The sequence below is a fragment of the Lissotriton vulgaris genome, chromosome 2_1 (assembly GCF_964263255.1).
Source record: "Lissotriton vulgaris chromosome 2_1, aLisVul1.2, whole genome shotgun sequence".
NCBI classification, from domain to species: domain Eukaryota; kingdom Metazoa; phylum Chordata; class Amphibia; order Caudata; family Salamandridae; genus Lissotriton; species Lissotriton vulgaris.
This window is the reverse complement of record NC_141687.1, coordinates 617,420,159-617,447,061: the sequence shown is the minus strand read 5'-3', so window position 1 is coordinate 617,447,061 and position 26,903 is coordinate 617,420,159. Positions and strand designations below refer to the sequence as shown.

The following is a 26,903-nucleotide window of genomic DNA, read 5'->3' as shown; positions in this document are numbered from 1 at the left end:
TGAGCCAATAATGGGCACCTAGTAGCACTTGCACTGTCAATGGACAATCAACACTAAATGTGGCCTTACTCAATCTACATTGCCCATTCAGCGAATTAGAGGAACATCTAGTTTAGATTTGGCAATATGGTCAGATTGCATTCCCCCTTCCACTCTCTTGAAAGTAGCTGATAAGAGTGATCCGGAAGAAGGTGGAAGCTAACTATTCCCACTGAAACGTACGTTGACCAGACTGTTGGGAACTCTCTACGTTCAACACCAAAACAGATCTTAACTGTGATTTACTCACTCCGTTATCTCTGTCACCGGTGTAGGTCAATCTATTCTTGAGGGTTCCCCATGTATTCTTCTGTGTGAGATGTTACTGTTTGTGAGAGTGTGGTATTAACCCCTTGCATGCTGCCGCAATTCTGCGCCTGTGCGGCAGAATCGCGAGTGGGCGGGTTCATGACGGCCCCCAGCCACCATCAGCACACGAGCACCGTTGTGCATGACGGATGGGGGCCGTCATCAGCATGCAAGGGGTTATGGGTGAGATTGCTTGATGCAAGTTTCTTGTTTGGGGGGTGTGTGCCTGTAGAAATAAGAGTAACATTTGTCTTTCTATGTTTTTTTAAAACTGCAAATAATATTTGTCACATATGTTTGTTATATTCTTGAGGGTTCCCTATGTATTCTTCTGTGTGAGATGTTACTGTTTGTGAGAGTGTAGTATTAAGGGTGAGATTGCTTGATGCAAGTTTCTTGTTTGGGGGTGTGTGCCTGTAGAAATAAGAGTAACATTAGTCTTTCTATGTTTTTTTTAAACTGCAAATAATATTTGTCACATATGTTTATTATATTCAAATCTGATGTAACTGTACATTATGAATTTGTTTATATCTTTGTAAACAGATACGTCATAAAAAGAAAAAAGATGAATAAAAACGAATATATTTTGTAAAGTTACATATGGCATAATTAATTTCTATGGATTAGCCCGATTTGAGCCTCGCGCAGGCCATTAGATAACTAGTTATAGGTCTGACAGGAGTATTGTTTATAACAAATTTGAAAGTGAGCAAGGGACCCACGTCTGGGCATAATCTGCCAATTTAGAGCGAACAAGGCAAACACAAGGAGATGACGGATGGAGCGCCGAAAAATTTCAGACACTCACCCCTTGTCACTATTAGATCTGGGTTGAATCCATCATCGTTCTTTAGCTCAATTTGCCACCCTAGTTCAGACCCAGCCATATGCAAATCAGTCTTGACCCGTTTCCCATAGGAACAGTCCACCCAAAGTGCCAAGCCAGGTCTTCCCTAAACCGAAAACAAGCATCCTGAGACCGGTTTGGGGGTAACACCCCCTCATCAGCCAGGAAGGCTTGAATCCGGTGGCAAAGTGAACAAGGGACCCATGTCTGGGCATACCCTGCCAACTTAGGGCAAACCAAGCAAACACAAGGAGATGATGGAGGGAGCGCTGAAACTTTTCAAACACTCACCCCCAGTGACTATTAGGTCTGGGTTGAATCCTACATCATTCAGCCCAAACCTGGTCCCAGGATGCTTGTTTCCGGTCCAGGGAGGACCTCGCTTGGCAGTTCGGGCTGGACTGTTCCCATGAGGAACAGGGTCAAGACTGAATTGCATATGGCTGGGGTGGTGAATTGAGCAGAAAAACAATGATTGATTTAATCCAGATCTAATAGTGACTGGGGTGAGTGTCTGAAAAGTTTCAGCGCTCCGTCCATCATCTTATTGTGTTTGCTTTGAAAAAGAAAACAAACACAACATTGGGCAAAAATATTCTATCATATAAATAAAGCAATTGTCCCCCTGTCCACGTCTTACTGAAAATACACCTGGAAGTCAATGACATCTGTTGTCACAATAAAAGCAGATAACATCTGTTATCACAGTAAACATTGATTTCAAAGCCGAAAAGGGCTTCTTTAAAGTGCATGTGGCATAGTAAAACAAAGTTACAAAGGACAAGGCCGGCCACCACACTCTAGCTTCTGCCTGTTTGCACGTGCTACGTGCTATGCACTCTACACTTGATTTTACCACTGCTGGTAAAAAACGGTCAAAAACGTATAAACTTATGCCATTTTAAACATTTGCTGCTATGTTTAATTTTCTTGATGAATTTGAAATCTGACACTTGAAAAAACATTTTAAAAGTCGTTTGGGACATGGGGCTTGATTTTAATTTTAATCTCTTTGTGACAGAACACTTCAGTGCTTTTTGGGGCTCTAGTCTCCTCCCTCACAACCTTGGGAAGTTACCATCTTCCACGAGGCTGACAGTCTATTTGTGCACTCAGGAGGCAGGCTTGTTACAACTCACAATACAATATGTGCAGACCTCTGCCACGGACGTGGAGAAGTGTGGCTCAATGATTAGAGCGGCAGACCCTGATGCAGAGGTCTAGCCGGGACCAGGGTTCAACTCCCCGCCTCGGCGGGTCTTGGGCTCAAAATTCCATGGACCTGATAGTTTTCGCCTCGGTGCCTATTCCAATCATGGAGTCCCACTCTGCAACTCTGGGCAATAGCTTGCTTAATCTCCACAATGGCCCCCACAACGCTAAGGATGCCTGGCCTCCACCTTGGGGGTGCCCAGGAGTGGACGTCTCACAGGGAAAGCCAGGATGGGTTCCACAGCGGTATTCGTACAAGCGCCTTGAGACCCTTGCGGGTGAGTAGTGCGCTGTACAAGTATCAATTTACAATTTTTTTTTACAATTTACGCAACCGCTGGGCTCCACACTCTACCTTCTCCCTCTACGCACTCTGCACTTTATTTTTCCACTTCTGCTAAAAAACAGTCAAAAACGTATAAACTTCTGTCATTTTAAGCCTTTGCTGCTATGTTGAACTTGCCTTATGAATTTGAAATCTGACACTTTATTACATTTTTTAAATTGGTTTGGGACGTGGGGAGTGGGGCTTGATTGTAATTGTAATTTCTTAGTGATAGAACACTTTCAGTGTATTATGGGGCTCTACTCTCCTTCCTCCCAACCTCGGAAGCAGCCATCTTCCATGAGGTTGACAGTCTAGTTGTGCACTCAGGATGTGCACGGTAGGCAGGGTTTGTTATTACTCACGATATGTTCAGGCTCACGCACAAAGTTGCGCCAAAGGTAAGCCTGTCTGCACCCATCCACGGCCAGCTCCAGACCCCCTGCCTGTTTTAAACCAGACAATTCGCTATCTACAAATTTTTAAAAATGTTTTATTAACAAGGAAATAAAGGACCCCGAAACCACCAGACTCAGCTTCCAAGAAGGAATGAAAGACATCACAGCCTGGATGAGTAGCAGCTGTCTGAAACTCAGCTTGGAGAAGACAGAAGTCCTAGTCCTCTGACCCTCCCCCTCTGCGTGGGATAACTCCTGGTGGCCCTACGCACCCCTCAACCCCCACGGACCACGCCTGAAACCTTGGCATCATACTTGACTCCTCCCTCACCATGACCCGACAGATCAACGCCGTCGCCTCCTCCTGCTTCAACACCCTCTGCATCCTCTGCAAGACCTTCAAGTGGATCCCCCCGAAACCAGAAAGACCGTTACCCACGCACTCATAACAAGCAGACTCGACTACGCAAACACTCTCTACACGGGAATCAACAAATACCTGCTACACAAACTCCAGACCATCCAGAACACAGCGGCCAGACACGTCCTCGGAATCCCACGACATGAACACATCACCCAACACCTGCGAGAGCTCCACTGGCTCGCCATCGAGAAGGAGTAACATTCAAGCTACTCAACCACACCTATAAATCCCTCCACAACTGTGGACCCAAATAACTCAACGAAAGAGTCTCCTTCTACATACCCATAAGGAACCTCCATTCGCCAACCTTTTCCTGGCAGAAACCCTGCGCATCCGCAGAATCAGAGCGAGTGGAAGGGCCTTCTCCAACATTGCAGCCAAAGCCTGGAACAAACTCCCAGTTAGCATCAGATGCTTCCCTACTCTACACACCTTCAGGAAGAGCCTCAAGACCTGGCTCTTTGGCTGATCTGGAGCTACACCCCTCCCCACCCTTCCCCATCTCCTTGTGACCCTCACAGGAGAGTAGCACACTTTAAACCCCTGATAGATTGATTGAAGGTTTGCCACTGCGGCCACGCGCTGTACTCCACCCTGTTAAAGGGCCAATGTCTTGTATATCCTTCAAAGGCAAATTTTGTCTACATTATTAGCCCTCATTTGCTGTCACTTCCGCTTCCACTTTGGTCACTAAATCCCTCGCAGGTGGACTTATTAATGCATGCTCCCTTAGTAAAAAAGCCCAAGAAGTTTACGATTTGATCACTGACCTTCACCTTGATTTCCTATTCAGCACTTAATCTTAGCTTAAACCTTGGCGCACCCCCAAAAATTGCCACTGCTCTTCCCTCAGGGTGTACAATCCTCAGATGTGACAGGCTTGAAAGTCAGGGAGGAGGCTTAGCTATCATCTTCTGCAATGCCTCCCAATGTAGCTCCTTGGAGGTGGATTCCGTTAAGGGAGCTCTAAGCCTAGGATTTTATTTCACGATCGGTCCTCCTCAGTCCTTTGCCAGCTGTCTTCTTTATAGCCTGTTGGGTTCAGGGCCTACCTTCAGGGCCACCCTTGGGGAGGCCTTAGTTCCATTACTGTCCAATATGCGAGTTTCACCATACTTGGTGATTTTAACTATAATTTCGATGCTACCGAAAACCTCAAAGGAACCAGCCATAGAAAGTGAGACTCTAAATATTCTAGGCGTTCCTCAATTAGTGGTAGCACCCACGCATTCAGTTGGACATACCTGTGATGGGGTCTGTATCAACCATTCTCTTTTAGGTCTTGAGGAACCAATAACTCAATCATGGTTGGATCATATTCTAGTCCTGTTCAAACTACTGATCAGTGGTAACGACCAACCTAATTTCCCAGCTGATCTCAATCACCCTACCTTTCGTAAATGGGAAAGAAGATGAAGAACCCTAATCTTAACACCCAGCTGGCTACCACCTCACCATCTCTTACAGGAAGACTATCGGACAACCTTAACCTGTCAACCTCTGGATTACGAACACAGCCGATGGATTAGTGCCCCAAGTTTGCCCTAGCAAACATCATCCAAATCTCTCTGCACCCTGGGTCTCCTCTGCCCCTGCAGAACTAAAGCTTCACTGCAAGTAGCTCAAGTTCAAATGACACCAGGCCTACAAACCAGAGGACCGGTCTTGCTTTAGGCTCACCCAAAAATCCTATCACAATTGAATTAGGGACACCAAGAAGGTACACTTCACTATCAATTTGAGCAGGCATATTTTGATTTTAGGAAGATAATCTAAATTTCCAAATCTTTCCTACAGCCTAAGTTCCTTTTTAGGAAAATGTCCGCTGTGACCAGAACTCATCTTTTTTGAAGATAAGATATTAACCCTACAACGGGGCTTCACAACCTCTGGGCCCACAATCAGCCATCTCCAGGATAAGCCATTGCTATGTTAGTCCCCTTCCAGGAGAATTCGTTACTGCAATCTCGCCAAGCCATTCTTTCCTGTAAGTCAGACTCACCCCAAGATCCATGCCCCCCGGTTATGTTACATTAGGCCATTGATACAGTTAGCCCATTATTCAACCAGATACTCAACACCTCCCTCTCTACAGCTGAAGCCCCTACAGACTGGAAATTGCTAGTTGTGAAACCCCAATCAAAAAAGGCTCTGGCAGATCCCTCAATCCTGGCCACCTTTAGGCCCATTTCTTTACTTCCCTCGTTGACCAAAATGCTGGAAAAAATCGTAAATGGTCCACTCATCCCATTTCTAGTGGACTGAATTCATTACATGCTCGACAATAGGGGTTTGTACCCAAGCAATCCACAAAGTCTGTCCTATTATAGGTATCTAAAACTATCACGATGACCTTGGATGCTGGCAACAAAGCTGTGTTGGTATTATTAGATTTCTCCGCAGCATTTGATGCCATCTCTCACTGTCTCACACCATTCTCTTGCAACTTATCCAAGAAATCTGTATCTCCCATAAGGTTCTGGCCTGGATCTGATCCTTCCTGACTGACAGGAGACAACTGATAGCCTTGAGACAGTTCTTGTCAGCCGAGAGATCATTCACTTTTGGCATTCCGCAGGGATCGTCTCTCAGCCCTGTGCTGTTCAATATCTATAAGGCCCCTCTCATATATCTGATAACATTCTATGGAATTGCTGCCACATCATATGCTGATGGCACACAATTGATCCTATCCTTAGACAAAGGCTCTTTTGGATCTGAACTTAATTTAAAAAAGTGCTTCGCCAATATTATCTGTCAGATGGAAAATACCACCTTAAATGCAATACAAATGGAATCAAAATCCATTTGTTTAAAAAGTCAAACATGTTCTCCCCCTATGCAATTATGGTCCAACTCTTCCCCCTGCCACAACTGAACTGAAAAAATGTAGGTGTCAAATTCAACACGGCCCTTTCTTTTCACTCACAAGCTCTGGAGAGGCAGGCATGTGCTTCAAATTGATCACATTTCTTAAAAATTATGTGGAATTCCTCGCTCTGGCCACCAGGAAAACAGTTGCCTTTGCCTTAATAACCTCTAGATGTGAATAGCTCAATAGACTCTATGCAGGAAGCTCTAAGAAGCTGCTTCACAAACTTCAGATGGTGCAACGTGCTTGCTCTAGATTGGTGCTAAAACTCACTAAACAGAGGTCAGCATCCAAAGCCCTGAAAAGACTACACTGGCAATCTGCCCATAAAAGGGTACTGTTCAAGAGCCTCATTTTACTGTTTAGAGGCTTCAATTCCACCAGTCCTAAATATTTCACTGCCTGGTTCTGCCGTCATAGGACCCAGAGGGTGCTGAAATCCTCCAATACCAACCTCTTAAAGCTCCTACCCTTTAGAACTCAAATCCTGGGGTGGGAAGTCTTTTTTGGTGCTAGGCGCCACAGCCTTTCATCAACTTCCAAGCTCACTCCGATTTTAAGACACTGAAGCCAGATTTAAAAAGAGTCTGAAGGCCTGGCTTTTTTTTGCCCCTGGCTTTCTCTGCCACTCTTTAATCTAGTTCATATGGTCTGCATCCGAGTTTCATCACATACAGGTTAAGTAGGTCTCCAGCTCAGCGCCAGGGTGCTCTCCTGTGAGGGACAGTACTCTCTATAAATATTCATTCATTCTTTCATTCAAGAAGTTCAACAGTGTGACAAGAATGAAACAAAATAAAAGTATCTCAATCACAACGCAATCAGTGGATCAGTGGAAGGACAGCAATCAAGCTGAAGCAATCATACTTGGTCCACGCCAAAGTCAAAAGAAGAGGAAGTGAAGCTAGCACGTGCTGGCCAATTATAAGACAGCAAATAAGAGTGACAATGAAGTCAAAAAACGTCAAGCAATGAGCGGGCTGCAAGCCCTTTGTTGTATACAAGGTATCTCGCAAGCGAGAGTGCATATGCTGACGCAGGCGAGACCTAAAAAGGACAACACGAGAACTTGTGACAGAGGATAAACTCCCTTTGCCCCTGTGTTTTCCCCTAACTCACTATCTTGTCTATGACATGACCTTAGCCCTCCGCTTTCTATCTATTAAACCTCCAGTACGACCACATGCTTTCCATTCCCCCACCTGCACGTTCACCTCCCAAGCCCACTCCACACACCATGGAACAAGTCACAGGTTCATTTCTTTTTTGTTACACTTCGATCTCTAGGTGCAAGAGTATTGTGTACCAGAGTATCCTTGAGTATTAGAGTGCCCTAGAGTACCAGAGTGACTATGAGTACAAGATCTTCCACAGGTACAAAAATCTTTGTAACAAGTGTTTGTGGGTAAAAGAATATTCACTGGTTAAAGTGTGTTTGTGGGTACAAGAATCCTCTTGAGTAATAACATGTCCTAGAGTATTTCAGCACTCTTGAATACCAGAGTCTGTTTGAGTACTAAAGTCCTAGAGTGTCGTAGAGTACCACAGTGTCCTTCAGCACTACAATGTGCTGAAGTACCAGGGTTATATTATAGATAATAGGGTTGGACCCATATAGTCAGTGGGACCTGGGTAATTAGTTGGTATATTTAGAAGTGGTCCCAGACCAAAAGTAAAAGATTTAAAAAAAAGGTCACAATGTTTAAATTGAATTAATCCAAAGGAACAAATCAGAGTGCATGGTGTTTTTATTTTCACCGCACCATTATAGTCAATCGATGATCAAAAAATCAATGGAAAATATATACACAATACACACAAGTTCAATGCGCCCACAGGGAAAGGGAGGAGAGTGCTGGGGAAGGGGTACACATATTATGATAGTTATACATCACTAGTCAAAGTTTCTCATGTGCATGAATCTACAAATCACCATCACAGAAAGTCATAGATCCCCATACGAGGGGTCAAAAAACAGTGTGCAAGCATCAAAAAACATTTCAAATAGAAGCTCCTAATCTGCTGTGTACATCAGGCTATCCTTAGGAGTTCAGGTTTGTAGAAGAAAGTCTACGTTTCGACCCAGAAATTGTAGGACAGTAGATCCTTACTACGCGGGTCTTCGTCAGGATGTGAGGGGAGGGAAGGAGGTAAGGTGGGGCTGTTCCTGGTGAGAAATCAAAAAACGGCCTGAAAAGACGTGGTCCTTGTCAATGCTGTAACATGATTGTAGTGGTTGTTGTCCATATCTCTGCGTTTAGGGCATGGTTGGATCAACAGAATCAATCGTATAGATCTTTGTTATCACCTCCGTCTTTGCGGGGTAAAGTATTAGAAGTCAGATTACCCCTTTGTATTATCCTGAAGGGGTTATACGGGTTTGAAGAGCATGAGAGTCAGCGTCTTACTCCGTCAGGCTGGAACCAGGAAGTGTTGCCAGGGTTGTCCTTGAGTACATGAGTGTACTTTGGAACACCACAGTGACCTTGAAAACATGCATGCCCTAGAGTATCAGAGTGCTCTTGAGTGCCCTATGGATTACCACAGTGCCCTTTAAGACTAGAGTGACCTGGAGTGTCCTTGGATGCTAGAGTGTCCCCATAGAGTACCATCATACCCCTGAGTACTTGAGTGCCAGAGGGTGCTGGAGTATCCTTTAACACCAGTACCCTTGGAAAGTATAGTGCCTTAGAGTACCAGAGTGCCCTTACATACTAGAATGTCCTAGAGTACTATAGTGTGTTTGAGTACTACATTGTCCTCTGGAGTACCACAGTACCCTTGAAAATATAGTGTTCTAAAGTATCAGAGTGTCCAAGAGTAATAGAGTATCTCCTAATGTATCACAGTGTCCTTAAATAATAGAGTGCCCTGGGGTACCCATTCTTGAGTACAGCAGTGCCATGTAAGCACGAGGCATGCTTCAGGACCTGGCTGCTCTTACATTCCCACAGAGGGCTGGTTCATTGGGGGTATTGACAAGGACTTTTGGCAGTAGAGCACAGACTCTTCTGAAATGCAACATACCCCAAAGTGTCCCCACCCGTAGATATAAGAGGCTACTGCTTGCTCAGACCACTTTACTAGGTGCCTAGCTGGTTATCGTTCAGGCCTTTTTACCTTCATCCCACGAGATCAGCTTGCCTTCTGGGCCCACTATTGTAAAATCTGCACAGTGACCATCTGGGGTCTGGGCCATCCTTTGAAGTGTGTTTTTTTCCAGACTGTTACCAACTGGGTCTCTAGTGGGCCGTGGTGTGTACCCTGTCCAAGTAGGGACCCTCACTGTAGTCAGGGTAAGTTACACACTAAGAATAACCCGTGCTCACCCCCTGGGTAGCCTTGCAAGAGCAGTCATGCTTATCCTCAGAGGTAATGTGTAAATTAATTGTACACATACACAGTACCACAGCGAAAACACCACAAAGTTTAGAAAAAAAGCCAATTTTTATCTGAGTAAAACAAGACCGAAATGACAAAACTCCAACTTACACAAATCCCATTATGAAGTTTTTGATATTAAAAATTTTCTTAGAAAACAATAGCTTTGACTTGGGCTATCAAGTCACGCTTGACCAGGAGGAATCTACAAGTTCAGTCTTACCACAAAGGAACAATGGCTGAATACAGGAGTCATGAAGACCCCAGTGCAGAACCTTAGATGCGTCAAAAATCAAAGATGATGTGAGGTGTAGGCGAGGTGAGGTGTAGGGGAGGTGAGGCGTAGAAGAAGCAAGTGATGCGTTGGTTCCTTCCTGTTGGGAAGGGTCGTTCTCACATTGGCGCTCGGGATGGTGCGTTGTGCAAAGGAGGTGAGGCGTCACTGTAGCAAGTGATGCGTCACTACCTGGGGCGGTGCAGTTGTTGAGCTGCTAACACCCAGGGACAATGCGAGGCGCAGGGGAAGTGACAGGTTGGTTGCAGGGAAGATACGTCTGTTCCTTAACCCGGCCAAAAGAGCTAGGTCCAACACAAACATTTTTATAGTTTTATATCAAGTGCAACTAAACGGCGCATACACGAGTGACGCAAATTAATATATTATTTTATTTATTTTTTTATTTTATTTTTGTAGTTTTGTATAGCGCTAGCTAGACCAAAGAGTATCAGAGCGCTTCACAACATATACATCATATACAATAGTGAGCAGATATTCAACCATACAGAATCGGTCATCAAAATGTTTGTACCCAAAGGATATCATGAGTTGCGACCGTGTTGTCAGACTTGAAATTTTAGTAAAGCTGGAATGACAGTTGGGGGCAGTCCGGGGTCCCTCGAGTACTGTTGAGGAAGAGGTCTTTGAGTAGCCTCTTGAATTTTGAAAACAAGGGGATTGTTCTAATGTGGGGAGGAATGGAGTTCCAGATTTTAGGAGCGTTACCAGCAAAAGATTTGGCTGTGGTTCTGTGCTTGGGGTTAGGAGGGATGAGCAGTAGAGAGCTGGAGCTCCTGAGTTTCCTGGACTGGCCTGCCCTGTTGAGCTTGGCGGCCAGGTATTCTGGTTTGCCTGTGTGCAGGGCTTTGTGCGTGATGCAGGCTGTTCTGAAACTGGCTCGCAACTCCACTGGGAGCCATCTGAGTTCTCTGAGGGCTGGAGAGATGTGCTCAAATTTCTTAATTCCGGAGACCATTCTTGCTGCTGCGGTGAGTGTCGTCTTCAAGGGGGCAAGGTGAGATTTTGCTGTCCCTGTCAGGGTCGCAATCCCGTAATCTTTTCTGAAGAGGACTAATGCTTGGGTGGCTTGTTGAAGGACCTTGGGTGGGAGGAAGGGTTTTATTTTGTATAGTAATTTTAGGTTGAGAAAGGCACTTTTAGCAGATCTTGAGATGTGTTTCTTCATGTCAAGTTTTGGGTCTAGGGTGAACCCCTAGAAATTTCACCGAGTCTGCAAGGGAGAGGTTACCATTGAGGGCATCGATGGCTTTGAGCCATTCTTTGATTTGAGGATTATCATCTTTGTTAGAAATGAGTAATATTTCTGTTTTATCCTGGTTTAGTTTCAAGTGATTGGTTGTGAGCCAGTCTTGTACCTCTTGAGCGTGTTGTTTAGTCTCTGGATATCATCAATCGAGGTCGTTTCCAGATAGAGCTGCGTGTCATCCGCATGTAGATGAAAGAGGATATTGGATTTTCTGAGTAGAGAGGTGAGGGGTTCGATGTAGATGTTGAAGAGCTGTGGGGAGAGTACAGACCCTTGTGGAACACCTCTGATGACCGAGTGAAGGTCGGATTCGAAGTTTTTGATTTTTATTCACTGTTATCGGTTGTGATGAAAGGAAGAGAACCATTGAAGGACTCTCTCTTGTAGACCAGCTCTATCTTGAAGAACCCTTAGGAGCAGATTGTGGTTGAATGTATCGAATGCAGCTGATAGGTCTAGAAGGGTGAGAAGGCAGCATTGATCCGAGTCGAGTGACTTGAGTAGGTCATCTATGATGTTGAGGATTGCAGATTCAGTACTACATCCCTTTCTGAATCCCAATTGGTGGGGATCTAAAAGTTTGATGTTTTCAAGGTGAAGGGTTAGCTGAGGGAGTACACATCTTTCCATGATTTTAGCCAAAAATGGAAGGTTCGAGACCGGTCTGAAATTGTTCAGATCTTCTGTGTCTAGACCTGATTTCTTTAATAGTGGTGTGACTTGCCCTACCTTGAGGCAGTCTGGAACAGATCCAGAGCTCAAAGAGCTATTGATGATCTTGCACCATATTGGAGCTAGAGGTCTTTGGTCAGGAGAGGCGGTAGCTGGTCCAGGGCGTGAGCTGAAGGCTTGTCGTTGGAGATTAGATTGACTATCTCAGCTTCCTGGATGGGGATGAATATGACCAGTGTTGTGGAGATTTCATGGAAGCGTTGACAGGGTTTTGGACATATTGATCTCATTGAGAGAGATGGGGTTTAAGCCCAATACGAGGTCGATGTTGACAATTTTGTCGTTGAAAAAGGTTGCGAAGCTGTCGCACCGAGCTTTGGATGCCTGAGTTAAGGGAGGAATGGGTTTGGAGGTCTGATTCCTTATGATGTTGAAAAGTTCTTTGGGTCGGTTTTTTGTGTTATCTAATGCTGAGCAGAAGAAAGCAGACTTTTTATTCTTGATGTGATTTTTGTACATCCTGCGGGCTTCTTGGAGTTGATCATGGTGGAGGGTTGAGGGATTGTTCCTCCAGGTTCTTTCTACGGCTCTTAATTGTCTTCTTTACTCATTGATGTCAGTGGTGAACCATGTTCTAGAGGGGATGTTCCTAGCTTTCTTTAGTTTCAAGGCAGCAATTTGGTCTAGAGTAAGCGTCAAATTAGTGTTGTAGAGAGAGGTGATATTGTTGGTTGAGAGGTGGTCAGTGGCGAAGGGGAGCAGTAAGCTGATTCTTTCTTCCAGGACTGCTCGTGGAATTTGGGCTGTGTTCCTAACCCGTTTGTCAGGGTCTCGTTTTGGAATTGTATTGGTCAGGATTGAAAGGTTGATGTGGAAGAGGTCTATGTGATGGTCGGACCAGTCGATGGGGAGGATGTGATCGATGGTGATAGTCTTGCTTTCGGCTATAATGGCGTCAGGGATAGCTCCTCTGTGATGAGTTTCTTCTAAGCAGTGTTGTGTCAGATTGTTTACTAGAAGTAGGTTATTTAAGGTTTGGATGAGTGGGTTCTTAGTTTCATTCCACCTTAGATTGAGGTCTCCCAGAATTATATAGTTAGAGTTGCCTAGTGCGCAGTGGGAAATCAAGTCGGAAAGGTGAACCCTGAATTCTGAAGAATTGCCTGGGGGATGGTATAGAAGATGGCAGAGTGTGGGTCTGGAATCATGAGTTTTGATGTTGACTGAGAGGCATTCAAAGGAGCTGTAAGCACAAGAGGAGGTTTCCGTGATGGCGATGTTGCTTTTGTGGATGATTGCTGCGCCCCGCCTCTATTCCCTTGCCCGTCCTTGTTGATCATCATAAATCCAGGGGGAACTAACATGTCCATAATAGGGTAGGAGAGGTTGTTGAGCCAGGTTTCTGTTATGAATGCTATGTCTATGTCTTGGGAGAGTATGGCTTCCGCTAGTTCGGATGTATGTTTAGAGGCTGATCTGCAGTTTATGAGCATGCAGTTGATGGGGGGTTCTTCTTTGTACTCGTTTGGTTGGGCTTTTGGAAGGAGGGCAAGATGAGACGGGGGCATGGGGGTTCTCGGAGGAGGGTGTTTGCTTCTGAATCCCTTGATTACTTGGATCGTGGATTTTGGGGACCAGTTCAGCAGATGGTCAAAGGGTGCCTCAGGGACTATCATTCCATGCGGGAAAAGTGAGGATGATGTTCTTGTGAGTGTTTCCAAGGAGCTGATCTTCCCTTTACTAGGGGACCCAACTTTAGGTCTGGGTGGGAAGTGTGGCTCTGTGGGGGTGTTACCTTGCCTAGGCTAGGTTGGATGAGATCGACTGCTCTGAGGGTGGATGGGAGGACTTTCGGGTTAGGGTTAGAGAGGAGAGAATTTCACTCAAGCCTCAAACCAGGATTTCCAGGTGTGTTTCTAGTAGGGTGAGGCGATGTGTCGTACTGTCTCTGTAGGGAGGATGGGTGTCTGAATCCGGAGTGATCTTGGGAGAGGGAGAAGGGACCAAGGGAGGAGGGACCAAGGTGTGAGGAAGGGTGTCAGAGGCCGCATTGTCCTTGATGACGGGGCTGGGTCTCTGACTAGAAGGTAGTTTGATGAAGGACGAGAGTCCTGTTCAAGATGATTCTTGTGAAAGGGGCTGCCTGGATAATCTATAGTAGGAGTCAAAGGTGAGGAGAATGCTGCATAAACGAGTGACGCAAATTAATACATTATAATTCAAGTAAGGAATACTCAAAACATCCATAAGTTTAACAAGGAGACATAAACAACGTGGAGGACTAGCTCAAGCATTAAACCTACTCTAAAATCTTATACTTGTCAAAGAAGAGACAGGCGATAACAGAGTTAGAGGAATATATCAATCTACAATATGCCCAACCATGTATCCCTGATTTTGATTTGCTCAAGGGGGCATCCACTGTCCGTATAAACAGCCTTCTCAAGTATATAGCAGTTGTTTATTCCCATTCTTGTAATGTGGGGTACCGGGGTGCTGGGTTCACCATCTCTTGGCTACATGATACTTAGTAATGAGATAGCCGAGGCCAATGAGCGTGCAGCTTGTATGGTAACCCCCTATTTCCTCCATAAGCCCCAATAGGGCTTTAGGTGTAAGATCAATCGGGTGTCTCATGGATGAGGACAGTGTTTGCCTAATTCGCCTCCAGTAAGGCTGTAGGTCAGAGCATTCCCAAACCATGTGCACTAGTGTACCTATCAAGATTGGCATCAAGTGCATGGCGTTTGGTGGGCTGCAGTCATTTTATGCAATCAATCTAGATTATAGTATATCCTGTTCAGGTAATGGATTTGGATGAATAGCATCTGTTACTGCGCATGGCAAAACTATGTGTGGCTTAACAATGCAGTCAATACCACAACTGTGTCGTTACCACGAGTTCCATTACAACGCAAGTCATTACAATGACTTGCTTTAGGGAAGCGCTGGCTTTGGAATAATTTAAATTACGATTCCAAATCCAGTCGGTGTATCAGTCGGGAGGGTGTTTGACTTAAAATCCACACCAGTCCAACACTACATTCACTAAAGCTAAAGCAAGTTGTTGCAATGACTTGTGTTGTAATGGAACTCGTGGTAACGTTGCAGTTGTGGTACTGCCTGTGTAGTAAAGGCACTACAAAGTAATGCTAGCATTGTAATGGATGTTTCCCATTTTGATAAGTCTAAGTTGGGCCGATACTGCTAGTGCACAGAGTGGGGCAGCAAGGCCTCCCTCCAGTCATCATCATCTAGTGTTCCTAGGTCTGCCTCCACCACTTGCGTGGGTGCGCCATGGGGTCTGGGGCATTAGCAATCAGCAAACGATAATGTCTTAATATGCTGCCTTGCCTCAGGGGCTCTAGCATCAGTTTGGCATCTAAGGATATATTCTGGCAGGTGAATACGTTTCTGCTGGAATGGGTGAAGATTGTGGCGCAGTACAGAAAACTGAAACACTGGGACTTATGTAAGCGAAACCTGTCCCTTAGTTCCTCATACGGTTTAATATAGTCACACAAAGCGTGTTTGTTACATGTAATTTGTGTGTGCGTGGAGACATTGTAGAGGATATTTGGGGCACTGAGTACCTTTTCACACCTTTCCCTACTGTTGCCTTTGTCTCCAGTTGGTGTGACAACCATCATTTGTACCGGTTCACCCCAAATACTGAGGCCTTCTGGTGGGCTGACACCAGCTGACAACCCCTTTTTTCGCTGTTCTGCTTTGAAACCCACTCTTCACCTTTTCCCGTGTTGTGGTGGCAGCTGCCTGTGGCTTAATCTGCCTGCTTCAAATTAACAAACAGCCTTGACCATTCTGACTACCTTGACCTCCACCTGCCGGATGTATGTCAGTACAACGCGATTATTTTGATCGCAGTACTTTAAACGGCGAATTTTACAACGCAAGTCGTTACAACGACTTGCATTGGAGGGCGCGGATTGAGGAATATTATCATTTTATATTCCAACACCAGTCCACGTAACAGTGGAATATAAAATTACAACATTCCTTAATCAACAGCGCCATCCAGCGCAAGTCGTAGTAACGACTTGCATTGTAATGGCAGCGTGGTAAAGGTCGTGCGGTGTAAACACCGCGTTGTAAACGGCGTTTACCCACCTGCCTGCCTGTTTTTATTCTGTCCGACGTGGAATACATTTTTTTTTAGTTTTATATAGCATGAACTTGACATCAAGGTATCTGAGCGCTTTACATGAGAACCAGTTGCATTACATACGGATAAATTCATTATGTTAGGCACAGAGAGATCGAGTGATTTGCCGAGAATCACAAGATGTTGAGCGTCCCTGCCGAGACTTGAACCTTGTTCCCCAGCTTTGAGGTCAACCTCTCTAGCCATTAGGCCACATCATCTCCCCAACATACATACAACATGCATTCTGCCCCAACAGACCAAGTACTCTCTTTTATGTAGACTCTCAGGTGACCACTATGAAGAGAATGTCTGCAAGGCACAGGACCTTGCAGGGCTGGAAATGTGCACTGAGTTTTGGATCCACCTGCTGCTGTGACACAGAGGCGTAGCTTTCACTAGTGCAGCAGGCGCAGTGGCACCAGGGCATAGGAGTATGATGGGCCCACTTCACCAAAATCAGTGACTGTTTTTGACTGCAAAACAAGAAAAAGGGGGCACAATTTTCATGCTTGTAATCTGGCCCAGGGTGCCCATGTTATGCCACTGCTGGGACCTGCTCATGAGAATGAGCCTGAGCTGCCAGGAGAAGGGAGGAACAGGCGACTGACTGAGCTAACGTTCAACACAATGCCTGGCAGACTGTAGGTGTGCGTGGTGGACACAGGATTTTAAGTGGATGAAAAAACTGAGGGGTCTCTGAAAGGGGCGTGGCATAAAAACACACAAGCTAAAAATCTGTGCTTAGCATAGTGTGCCACTGAACTGGTATTTTGCTGCTTCTGTCTTTGCATCCAGGTATATGGTACAACAAGCAACATTATACCTACAACAAGCCAGGACTATTGGCTTTGTCAATGGTTGTTAGTTGTAAAAGATAAATAAGTAACAACTATAACTTTGTTGTATATGATATTAAAAATGCTTCAGTTCTGAAATGAAGAGACTGTGAAAGAACTAAAACGAGTCTCTTTAAAGTTACATCAACAGCTTTGAGCATTGGTACTGTTGCAGAGTTGAGATTTTTTTTTCACCCAGAGGGCGAGGGCAAAAATCAACAGCCTGATAGGAACCCGTCTCAGCATCTGCTTTTAGGCACTTCTGATGCTGAGCACCGGCATGACCCGGCCCACTTAAAGCCTTGGTGGACACCTTAAGACAGTACCTCGGAACCACAAGAAACTTTCAGCCCAGCTGCCCAAAACCACCTCCAAGAGGTTACCCAAGCCTGAAGATTTGCAGAGACTCTTCCCAGGACAAAGTTGTTGGGAATATTTTACCTGCCCCAGTTTCCCCAGTATCTTTAGGTGGGCCTTATCTGTCGTCAGACAGACAGATGTACCCTGGCACTCAACAATATTACTACAACATTGATTTTTTTAAATTGAAACACAAGATCTATATATTCTATCAATCTCTCAAATCACAGGATATAACAATATTTGGATTTGTACTGGGGTTCTCTCAAATGTAATAATCAATGTGACATTTAGTTAATACATACTGTACATATATTCATACAAGAAAAAGATTTTTTCAAAAACATTTCATGTTTATATAGTTATTTTTTCAAGGTCCAGTTCTTGTTGCTGGAAGAACAGCTTAGCGCAGTGAAATAGAGACATGACAGCCTTATCTGTCGTCATCCCGCCCCAGAAGGACATACAGGTTTTTAGTCTCCCGTTTTTGAGGTTGTGTGCATAAGGCTGTGGTTGGTCTCCCTAGTTCCTGAGGCTTTTTAACCAGCTCGCTGGCCCATATGGTTCAAGAGATATTCCAATAAGACGTTGCAGTTGCACCTTGACCCACAATCCCATTACTTGGTTCTGACTGGTCAAACCTATGGGAACAATGGCTGCCCCAGGTCCACGAGTACCCCATAAGCAAAAAAAAAAACTTGGTCTAGACTAGCCTGTCTAGAACACAAACCCCCGTAGGTCAATGAGTAACATTTGTGGGTGCTAGTTTCACTCCAATACGTTTTCCACTTTACAAACTGAGAGAAACCCATTGGGCCCTTAACTGGTCTTATCTCAGAATTGTGTGTACTTGACCGTGACAACCAAACACCCTGAACCAACAGGTTTATGGTCTTGTTTCAGCATCTTGTAGCTTGCCTCGCATTGAAACTTGTGCGGGACGCCATTCAGGTTTAGTTGTTGCCATCTTTTCGGGCATCCTATCTACATCATCACCAACCCACTGAGTTGCTGAGCCTTCCATCTGACCTGCAAACCCACTTGAGTACAAGGCTATATATATGTTACACTTGAGACACATTATTCCTAAAATAACTTTTGTAACCTTTACGCACCTATTTTATTTGGTTATCTCAAATAATGTAGCACAATGATAACAACTTTTATGAAGATCTAGATTTCATGTTTGGCATTTTTTTACTTGTTTCACTGGTATTCACTGACACTGCCTCTCTAAAGCGTTCTGCCACCTTGTGCACAGGTTCTTAACACACTAGAGCAAGAACCCAGATACATTTCTTCGTCGGACACCTCTGTTCACTGCTGGAAGTAAATAAAAGCAAGGTTGGACAAGTGCTAGCGGTTTCTGAGAACAACTGAAGGTGCCCCAACAGAATCACATATAAAAAGCACATACTGCATATCTATACTACTATAATAAAGGAAGAACTTTGAGCCTTTGAGGCGGGTTAACTCGGGAACCACAGCGCCAATCCACACACCCGATACAGCTTTGGAAAGGCCAGGGTAAGCAGATGGTCATAGGCTATATATCATCAAAGAATATATGTTACAACGGCAAAGTACGTTCTTTGCCAAAGTAGTCCCTTGGAAGTAGTGCCATGTCTGAGGTGGGCGTGTGCGCTAACGAGGAACGTGCTGACATCACCGTCAGACATTTTGGTAAAGTTCAGGAAGTAAACCAGGAGCGCGAGGAGGAACCGCCAGGAGCGCGAGGAGCATCGACAGGAGCGCGAGGCTGAGGAGCGGCGATGGGCTAAGGTAGAGGTCCGACATGCCCAGGGGTAGGAGCGGCCACGGGCGCGGGGAGGAGCGGCCAGGAGCGCGAGGCTGAGGGGCGGCGGTGAGTGTCACCCGGTCTTTGGCCCACGGCTGCACAGGTGGTTGGGGGCCTGGGATTCGAGACGCAACATGCTGCCGGAGGTCTGTGGAGGCCCTGAAGGTGGTGGTTGCACTCCGGAGGACTGCACACTGAGCCTCATTGCCAACTGGGATTCGAGACGCGACATGCTGCCAGAGGTCTGTGGAGGCCCTGAAGGTGGTGGTTGCGCTCCGGAGGACTGCACACTGAGCCTCATTGCCCCCGGACAACGTCGGGGCGGGCTGCTAGTATTTTATAAATACGTTTTGGGTTAGATCTCGGTCCCAGAGCGCACCAAAGCTGTTTTTTGTGTACCTCAGTGTGAATCAGCCTAGTTAACCTACCTGTAAATAAAGATAAAGTTGCCTTTTTCATAGAATTTATGGTATGCACTGGATTTGTTATAATTTGACATACCATTTACTGTGCTGTGCTGCACCGGAGTCTTAAGCCCCTCCCACCTCGTAAATGAAGCCTTGCTGCTCAGCTGCACTATCTCTGGCACCCTACATGCTCAATGATGGTAGGGCACGAGAAGTGGCGGCCGTGGAACACCGATTGTAAACAGTGCCTAACAGATACTGCATGGTAACACAGGATGCCAAGAACAGGGCCCAAACTTTTGTACTATTTACTACCGAGAGCACTGCTGGCCACTATGTAGGCGTCTTTGCTTACATATGATGTGAAATTGTCTAGTAAGAAAATCCTCGTTTGTACCCTTCAATGAACAGGTAAAATGTATGAATGTATGAATGTACGTGATTTTTTTAGCAGAAACCTAGCTACAAAGTACTGTACATTGGTAGATGGTAAATGTAAAGAACTGTGTAAATGTGTAAATGGCAAGAAGAGTACAGGAAAGGGGGATAGAGAGAACACATGGCAGGAAATGGAGTTTTGCAGGAAGATGTTGGTCAGAGAGGGTGGGCAACACTGCATGTGCACGAGGACATTGGTATTTCCCTCTTCTGCACTTTATAGCCTTAAGCCTGATGATGTGGAATCTGCACAAATCTTCTTGGTTGCCAGTTAAGAGGGGGGGGGGTTTCACTCCACTATCTTGTAGATGACACAGCAGATCTGAAATGCGATGCGGGCAGCTGAAGGTAAAGGATTTGCCTCGGTTGAGGTGGAGCAGGACCCATTCTTCGATGGTGTTCTAGAACTCAAGGTCCAATGCAAAGACCATCATAATGTGATGGAGAGAAAGTTGTTCTCATCGCGGGCAACGTCAGTCTTGCAGCAAATGTTGGCACTTAAGTAGAAGCCCCAGGGGCCGGGGTTAATGTATGTATGTGTAGACATTGACATCATTGCTGGCCAGCAGGAGAGGAAGGATCTTTGCAGAATGGCGGAGATCAGCTGATCGAGGTGAAGGAGTTCACGTCAATCAGCTGGATTCTGATTATTCGGTTGGATGTGACCCTGTACAGGGTGGCACCGTCCAAACCCATTTAGGGGTAATGGCATTGCATTGGATTTGATAGTTGATGGCATCAAAGTCACTGGAGAGATTGCGCAGGATGAGTGGGAAGGGGGTCCCCGTTGTCAGGGAACTCAAGTGCATCAGTGAGTTGTCTCTGTGCTGAATAGCAGCCTGAACTCAGGCTGGTTGTCAGAATGATGTTCTTGCTCTTGATCTTCCCATGTAGCTTGTTGGCGTTTGCCTTGTCTGTCATATTTCCTAGGAGTGGCTTGCGTTGGATCAGTCAATTGTTTACTAGGTCCTCAGGAGCTAGGCTAGGCGTCTTCAGGAAGGAAAGATCTGTTGATTCTTAGGGGAATCCTTGGGTGGAAGAGGCGTTCAGGAAGCTTGGGCGACGCCGTGACAGAATCACTAATGATTTCCTTCCTTTTAATAAGCAACTGATCTCATTGAGGTGCGAGATGGCCTTCAGTGAGCAGGGAACATTTGAAAGGTCGTCATTGGAGAGGGTGCTGAAGGCTGTGCATTTGGGTTTATTGCGGGATGAGTTGCTCATATTGATATCTGGTGCTTCTTTCATGTCTTTAAGCGGTCAATTGAGCCAATCTTGCTTTTGAAACAGTTGTCGATTAGTGTGCACTTTTCCTTGGAGTGTTTGTTTACATCTGGATTTAGTGTTGGATTTACACAATGCTTGATTTCCTGTGCTCCAGTGGGAAACGTTACTATGGGTTAGTGTATAGTTTGATAATATTCCATCAGGCTTTGTAGGGATTCCTTACCTTACTTTGATCAGAGACCTCCTTAGCATCCTTCTCTCCAGCAAGATCCAGTTGCCTTATTCCCAGAACTTTTATTTCCTGCAGGGAAGGTTTTCATGGGTGTTTGAACAGCAGCTCCTGGCCTTAGCACATGCATAGAAATTTCTTCATCTTGTTGTGCAGGGCGGATTACCAAATCTAGTGCTTGAATATCTTTATATGTGCACCTCAGTCAAAGAGAAGACATCCAGGTCCGACTTGTTTGAAGCCAATATGTGCATCTCAGTGTGGAAGTTCCTCTCTTATGCCTTGACGGCGTATGACCAATATGCAATTACATATAGTGTAAGATGGAGTACTGGCCTGCTCCAAACTGCACTCACTGTCTCGTCCATCAATAGCTTTGCAAAGCAATCCTTATTACATGTACATGCCTTCCTTTCCTCCCTGCAGAGAGAGCTTGGGGGGAGATATGAGTTCCCAGGAAAGCCCGCCAGTCCGAAGGTTCCCTATCGAAGCTGGAGACTCCACCAGCCTCCCCCCTGCAGCGGAGACTCAGGAGCAGGCCCCATCTGGGAACACCCAAGCCAGGTAAATGCAGTGCTTCCTACAACGTGTGACGCGCATGAACCTACTAATCCTACACCTTAGCTTTACTATCCATCTAAACTCATCTCCCCCCTCTCGGTCATTTCATTGTGTCCTCCTCCAGTGTCCATCCATCTTACTCTCTAACTTCCTGTATACCTCCCGCCTCCTGCTAGTTCATCTTCAGTCTGCCACCTGCCTTTCTGTGTCTCTGTAATTTAAACCCTCCTCTCTGTGTCCCTCTATCCTCCTTCCTAGAGTTTCACTGATCGGCAATTTTCCAATGTGTCTTCAATCTTCCCCTTTTTCCGGGTGTCCCTCAAACTTCTTCTGCGGGGTGTCCCTCAAGTCCACCCTCTTCCTCCTCGTGTCCTGCCAAACATCCCTTCCCTTCTAAATCGCCTCAGACACTTATTCTGGATTTCTGTCCCAAACCAGCCCATTCCATTCTCTCCAGTGCCTCTCTCCCCCCCTACAAATATTCCTTCGAGCCAACCCCTTTTTACCACTTGCCCCAAATTATCCCCTATTCTATGGGTCCCTTCCACCTACCCCTTTACTGTGTTCCTCTGAGCCGCCATCTCCTGAGTGTCCCTCCAAGCCTCTTCTCCTTTTCAGTGTCCCTGCAAACTTCTCTTCTTCTCACTCTAACTTACACCCCCCCCCACCCCCCCAGTCCTGTGTCGCTCAAACGGATCCCCTTCCTCACATGGTCTGGAAAAGCTACTGCATTCATCCCTACCTCCAACCTGGCCCTTTCTTGCTGTCCATCACCTGGCCCCCGCGGTCCCAGCGTCCAATCAACTCACCTGGCTTCTATAAAAGCCACTCTCCAGTCACCTCCAGTACATACCAGTCCCAGGGACAAACACAGGCCCAACTTGGAACACCACATGAGAAATAAAACACCTAAAGTCGAATGTTTAAAGTCGCCAGGCAAGTACCTTGATGGGTGTCCATTGGGCTTGGGGTAACCAGCCCCCATTCGGGAAGCCTTCTTCGTACTGGGGCAGCCAGAGTGCCGGGGGCTTAGTGAAAGGAAGGAAATGGCTCCCATGGCTGCTGTCTGAGCTATAACCCACGTAAACAAGCAGGGTTCAGTTTGCTTCCCAGGGCCCCGGTCCTCCTCCTACTGCCCCAATGGAGTTAACGCCCCTGCCGCCACGTGCTTGTGGTCACTCTTAGTCGAGGCCTGTGGTTCATCTGTTTCTATGATGTTGTGGACAGTAAAAACACACCATAAAAAATAAGGAAATATGCAAGTGCAAAAAAATGAATCGTTACATAAGGTTTCAAGAACAAAGGGGGAAAAAAAACATTCTATGATTTCCTCCCAAATAACAGAAGGGGGTGCACGTGCACCAACAATACATGTGCCTCCTTCCAATTAGCTCCTTACTTATCCGCCATGATTCTAGGCCTCCGGCCTGTGGTGGGGGCTCCTCTTCCCTCACCAGTGTCAGCCTCGGCAGGTGGACATGTTTCGGCTGCCCTCGCACCCCCTCACCTGAGGAGATTTGGCCTGCTGCGCTCTCTGTCTTCGCCTGCGGTACTCACATTGTATATAGAGAGCTGAGGGCCCGAAACTCAGACTCACGCATAGGGGAAGGGCTGGAGCAGCTGGCAGCTACCATGCCCAGCATCCGCTCAGCAGCGCATCCTCAGCCATCCAAGGACAGGGGCACCCCCCCCCCCCCCCCCCCCCCAATCCACCCTGTCACCAGCCGCACCCCATACCGGGTCGACTTTTTAGTTGGATCAGGGTGGGAAGGCAACGGGTGTCTCTTGAAGTTAGTCTGCGGAATTACGACGGCAGACTCGTGTATTTTGGCAGAATAACCAGAGTTTGTAACTATATCTAAGGGAATTAGAATTCAATCGAGATTTCAAGCAGAGAATCAAGGTTTCCCCTGTTCACAGATAGCTGAAAATCATTAACATTTCATTAAATATTTTTTTAACTTTCGTGTTGTGACATCTTGGCTTATTAAAGAGGGAGTGCATAAGACACCAACTTAATAATACAATACCTTGCTAGTTGAAAACACAGTCTTGTCAATAAAAAACCCGCGCGTATCCCTTAGTAGCTATCGCACAGAGTGAAAGGGGTTTCCTCAGAGAAATGCCTGTCAGCTTTTAAAGCAGCACCAAAACAGAATGGAAGTCTTAATACTAGGGTTACCAACTGGCATGGGTGCAAATTCAGGACGGTCAGTGTAAAAATTCAGGACAAAGGGTCAAAATTCAGGACACAAATTCAGGACAGAAGGTCAAAATTCAGGACATAGAATTGGGACAAAAACATAAGTTTTACAGACATATCAGAGGAGGTAGCGCAATAATATAGTAAGTAAATAGACAACCAAAAAAATTCAAGCCAAAATAAGTTTATATAAGGTTGAGCTAATCGTGCACTTCACAGTTTCAGTATGCCCACAACTTTGCAAAGCGACATCGGGCCCTTTCTGCAATCAAGATTTTTGCTAAGAACAAACATTAATAAATAGTATTTTTTTATTTGTATGTTAAAATCTGTCTTTTAAATGTACAGTGAAAACGGTGTTAGTTATTTTATTTTAATTTTCTCCAGCATGAAGCAAAGACAAAAGCAGAATGCTTTGCCCTAGTCCCATGCAGGAGAAGGCAATTGGGCCCATTGTCATTCTAAAGTGCTGATCAGCTGCACTCTCAGAATGACAATGGGCCCCTCCACAGTCTGAACGAGGGAGGTCCGGGATGGGCCTCTGCAGACAGCCTCTTTAGTTTAAAAGTTAACTGCGAGAGGCCTCGAGTGAAAACTTTTCGCGCAATAAACAGACCACGTAGTGTCAGCGTAAAAGGCCATTTTATTAGACCAGAACTGCGTAATCTGTACATAACAGTAAACATAAACAGGTAATAACATCAAACCCCCACTCACACTCCCCTCTCACTCGTTTCACTCGTTCCACCTCATCACAAAGCCCTAGAAGCTCCATACCATGCTTTCTTCCTGCCCCTCAATCACTTGTCATCCAGCCCACTCCTTGTGTCCTGCCATTCACGTTTCTATCCACCATACGAACCCCACCCCCCAAGGGATGGGTGTGCCCGCTCTTGACCCCCTTGTCCCTTCAAGTACCGCCTAAAGCAGCTCTGGCCTAAACTGGCAACGCTACAGGCCGACCCAAAACACACCTCCAACTGTTGGGTGGGTGGGTGGCTTTTCTTGAACCCTCCCGATGGTGCCAGTCGCAGGAAGAGGAAGTTCCCTTCCTCTCCTGCGCCTATATACCCACCCCCTAACTCCTCCCCTTCCCCTACCTGGCCTATCCTGCGCGAATGACCCCGGGGGAAGACTAGTCTGCAACTGTGCTTCCCCCGGTGCCCGGCATCGCGCAATAAACAGACCACGCAGTGTCAGCGTAAAAGGCCATTTTATTAGACCAGAACTGCGTAATCTGTACATAACAGTAACATAAACAGGTAATAACATCAAACCCCCACTCACACTCCCCTCTCACTCGTTTCACTCGTTCCACTTCATCACCAAGCCCTAGAAGCTCCAACCATGCTTTCTTCCTGCCCCTCAATCACTTGTCATCCAGCCCACTCCTTGCGTCCTGCCATTCACGCTTCTATCCACCATACGAACTCCCCCCCCCCCCCCCAAGGGATGGGTGTGCCCGCTCTTGACCCCCTTGTCCCTTCAAGTACCGCCAACCAGTGAACCCCCTGTAGGGCGGTTCACTGCCCCACACCCCCTCAAAGGGCCTCCAGTCCACTCCACGCACGCCAGCATTCATTCCCTGCGACACCAGATTGCCTCATTCCACAACTTGCTCACCACATCTCTCATCTCCATCATGTAATAGGCATTGCCCAGTTGGGACAAGTGCACCCCGTTGTCCCTAAAAACTAACGGTTCCTCAAGTCGAATCCCCTCATGAGCAATCAATTTAATGTCCTTGTCACACAGTAAAGTCTCATAGCCCTGTTGAGCTTCCTTCGTGCCTTTTCGATCGCCCCATGCTTCATTGCCCCTCTCCACACTTTTCTGGGGACTAACTCAGTCCAGGCAATGCAGGTCCCTGCAAGCCTGCCTTTCAACACATCCAGGTCCCGTTGCATGAGTTGTAAAGGTGCCAATCCTGACAGCTGCACCAGGTCGTTTTCCCCCAGATGTATGATCAACAAATCAGGGCATCCCCTCTGTGGGATCATCTTCGCGAGCCAGGGCAGTAGTGCCCCCATCGCATGCAACCTTTGCCCCACCATTGTACCTCGTGCAAGTGTCCTTTCAGTCCCAGGTTACGGCCGTAAACCTGTTGCTCCGCATATTTGGATGCCCAATGCACGAAGGAGTGCCCAACAATCCATGTCACCGTCTTACTTCCCGGTCCACCCACGCAACCTACGAAGAAAAAGATGTTAGAAACGGGAACAACAACCAGAATCAACCAACGCCCTGCCTGGGACCACCTCACTTCCTCACATACCTCTCGCAACAGCGTGACTTCCATCGCCCAATCCTCCTAATCCTGTCCCAGGACCACCCCAACCTGGCCGCAGCTGTCGCAGCCCCAATTCGGAAAGAGTGAGTCCCGAAACCGGATGCATCCAGGCCCAAATGTCGCAAAGCCTTGCGCAATACCGCCCACAGCTGGCCTGCCGTCATTCTCGCGCCAGAAGCATGACAAAAAATCTCGTCACGCTCACCGTCCCCAGGAAAGTTTGCCACTCAACCACCGGGCATACCCCCCCACCCCCGACTCATTCAGCCAAACCCACTTACCCCTACCTAACTGATCAGTCTTCGAGCACCGCAACCAAATACCCAGGCAACCTCCCTCCATCCGAATCTCCTCAAACAACCT

The 26,903-nt window shown here is 46.3% G+C and overlaps 1 protein-coding gene across 1 annotated transcript in view; it reads left to right on the top strand.

Annotated features, from left to right (window-relative positions):
• Positions 1-21,919: 21,919 nt before the first annotated feature.
• The window catches only part of FAM229A (family with sequence similarity 229 member A), a 30,333-nt gene continuing 25,349 nt past the window's right edge, over positions 21,920-26,903 (top strand). Inside the window, exon 1 of the mRNA XM_086958646.1 lies at positions 21,920-22,050. Within this exon, the coding sequence (XP_086814772.1) occupies positions 21,932-22,050 (119 nt within the window). The 5' untranslated portion in view covers positions 21,920-21,931. The remainder of the gene's footprint in view (positions 22,051-26,903) is intronic.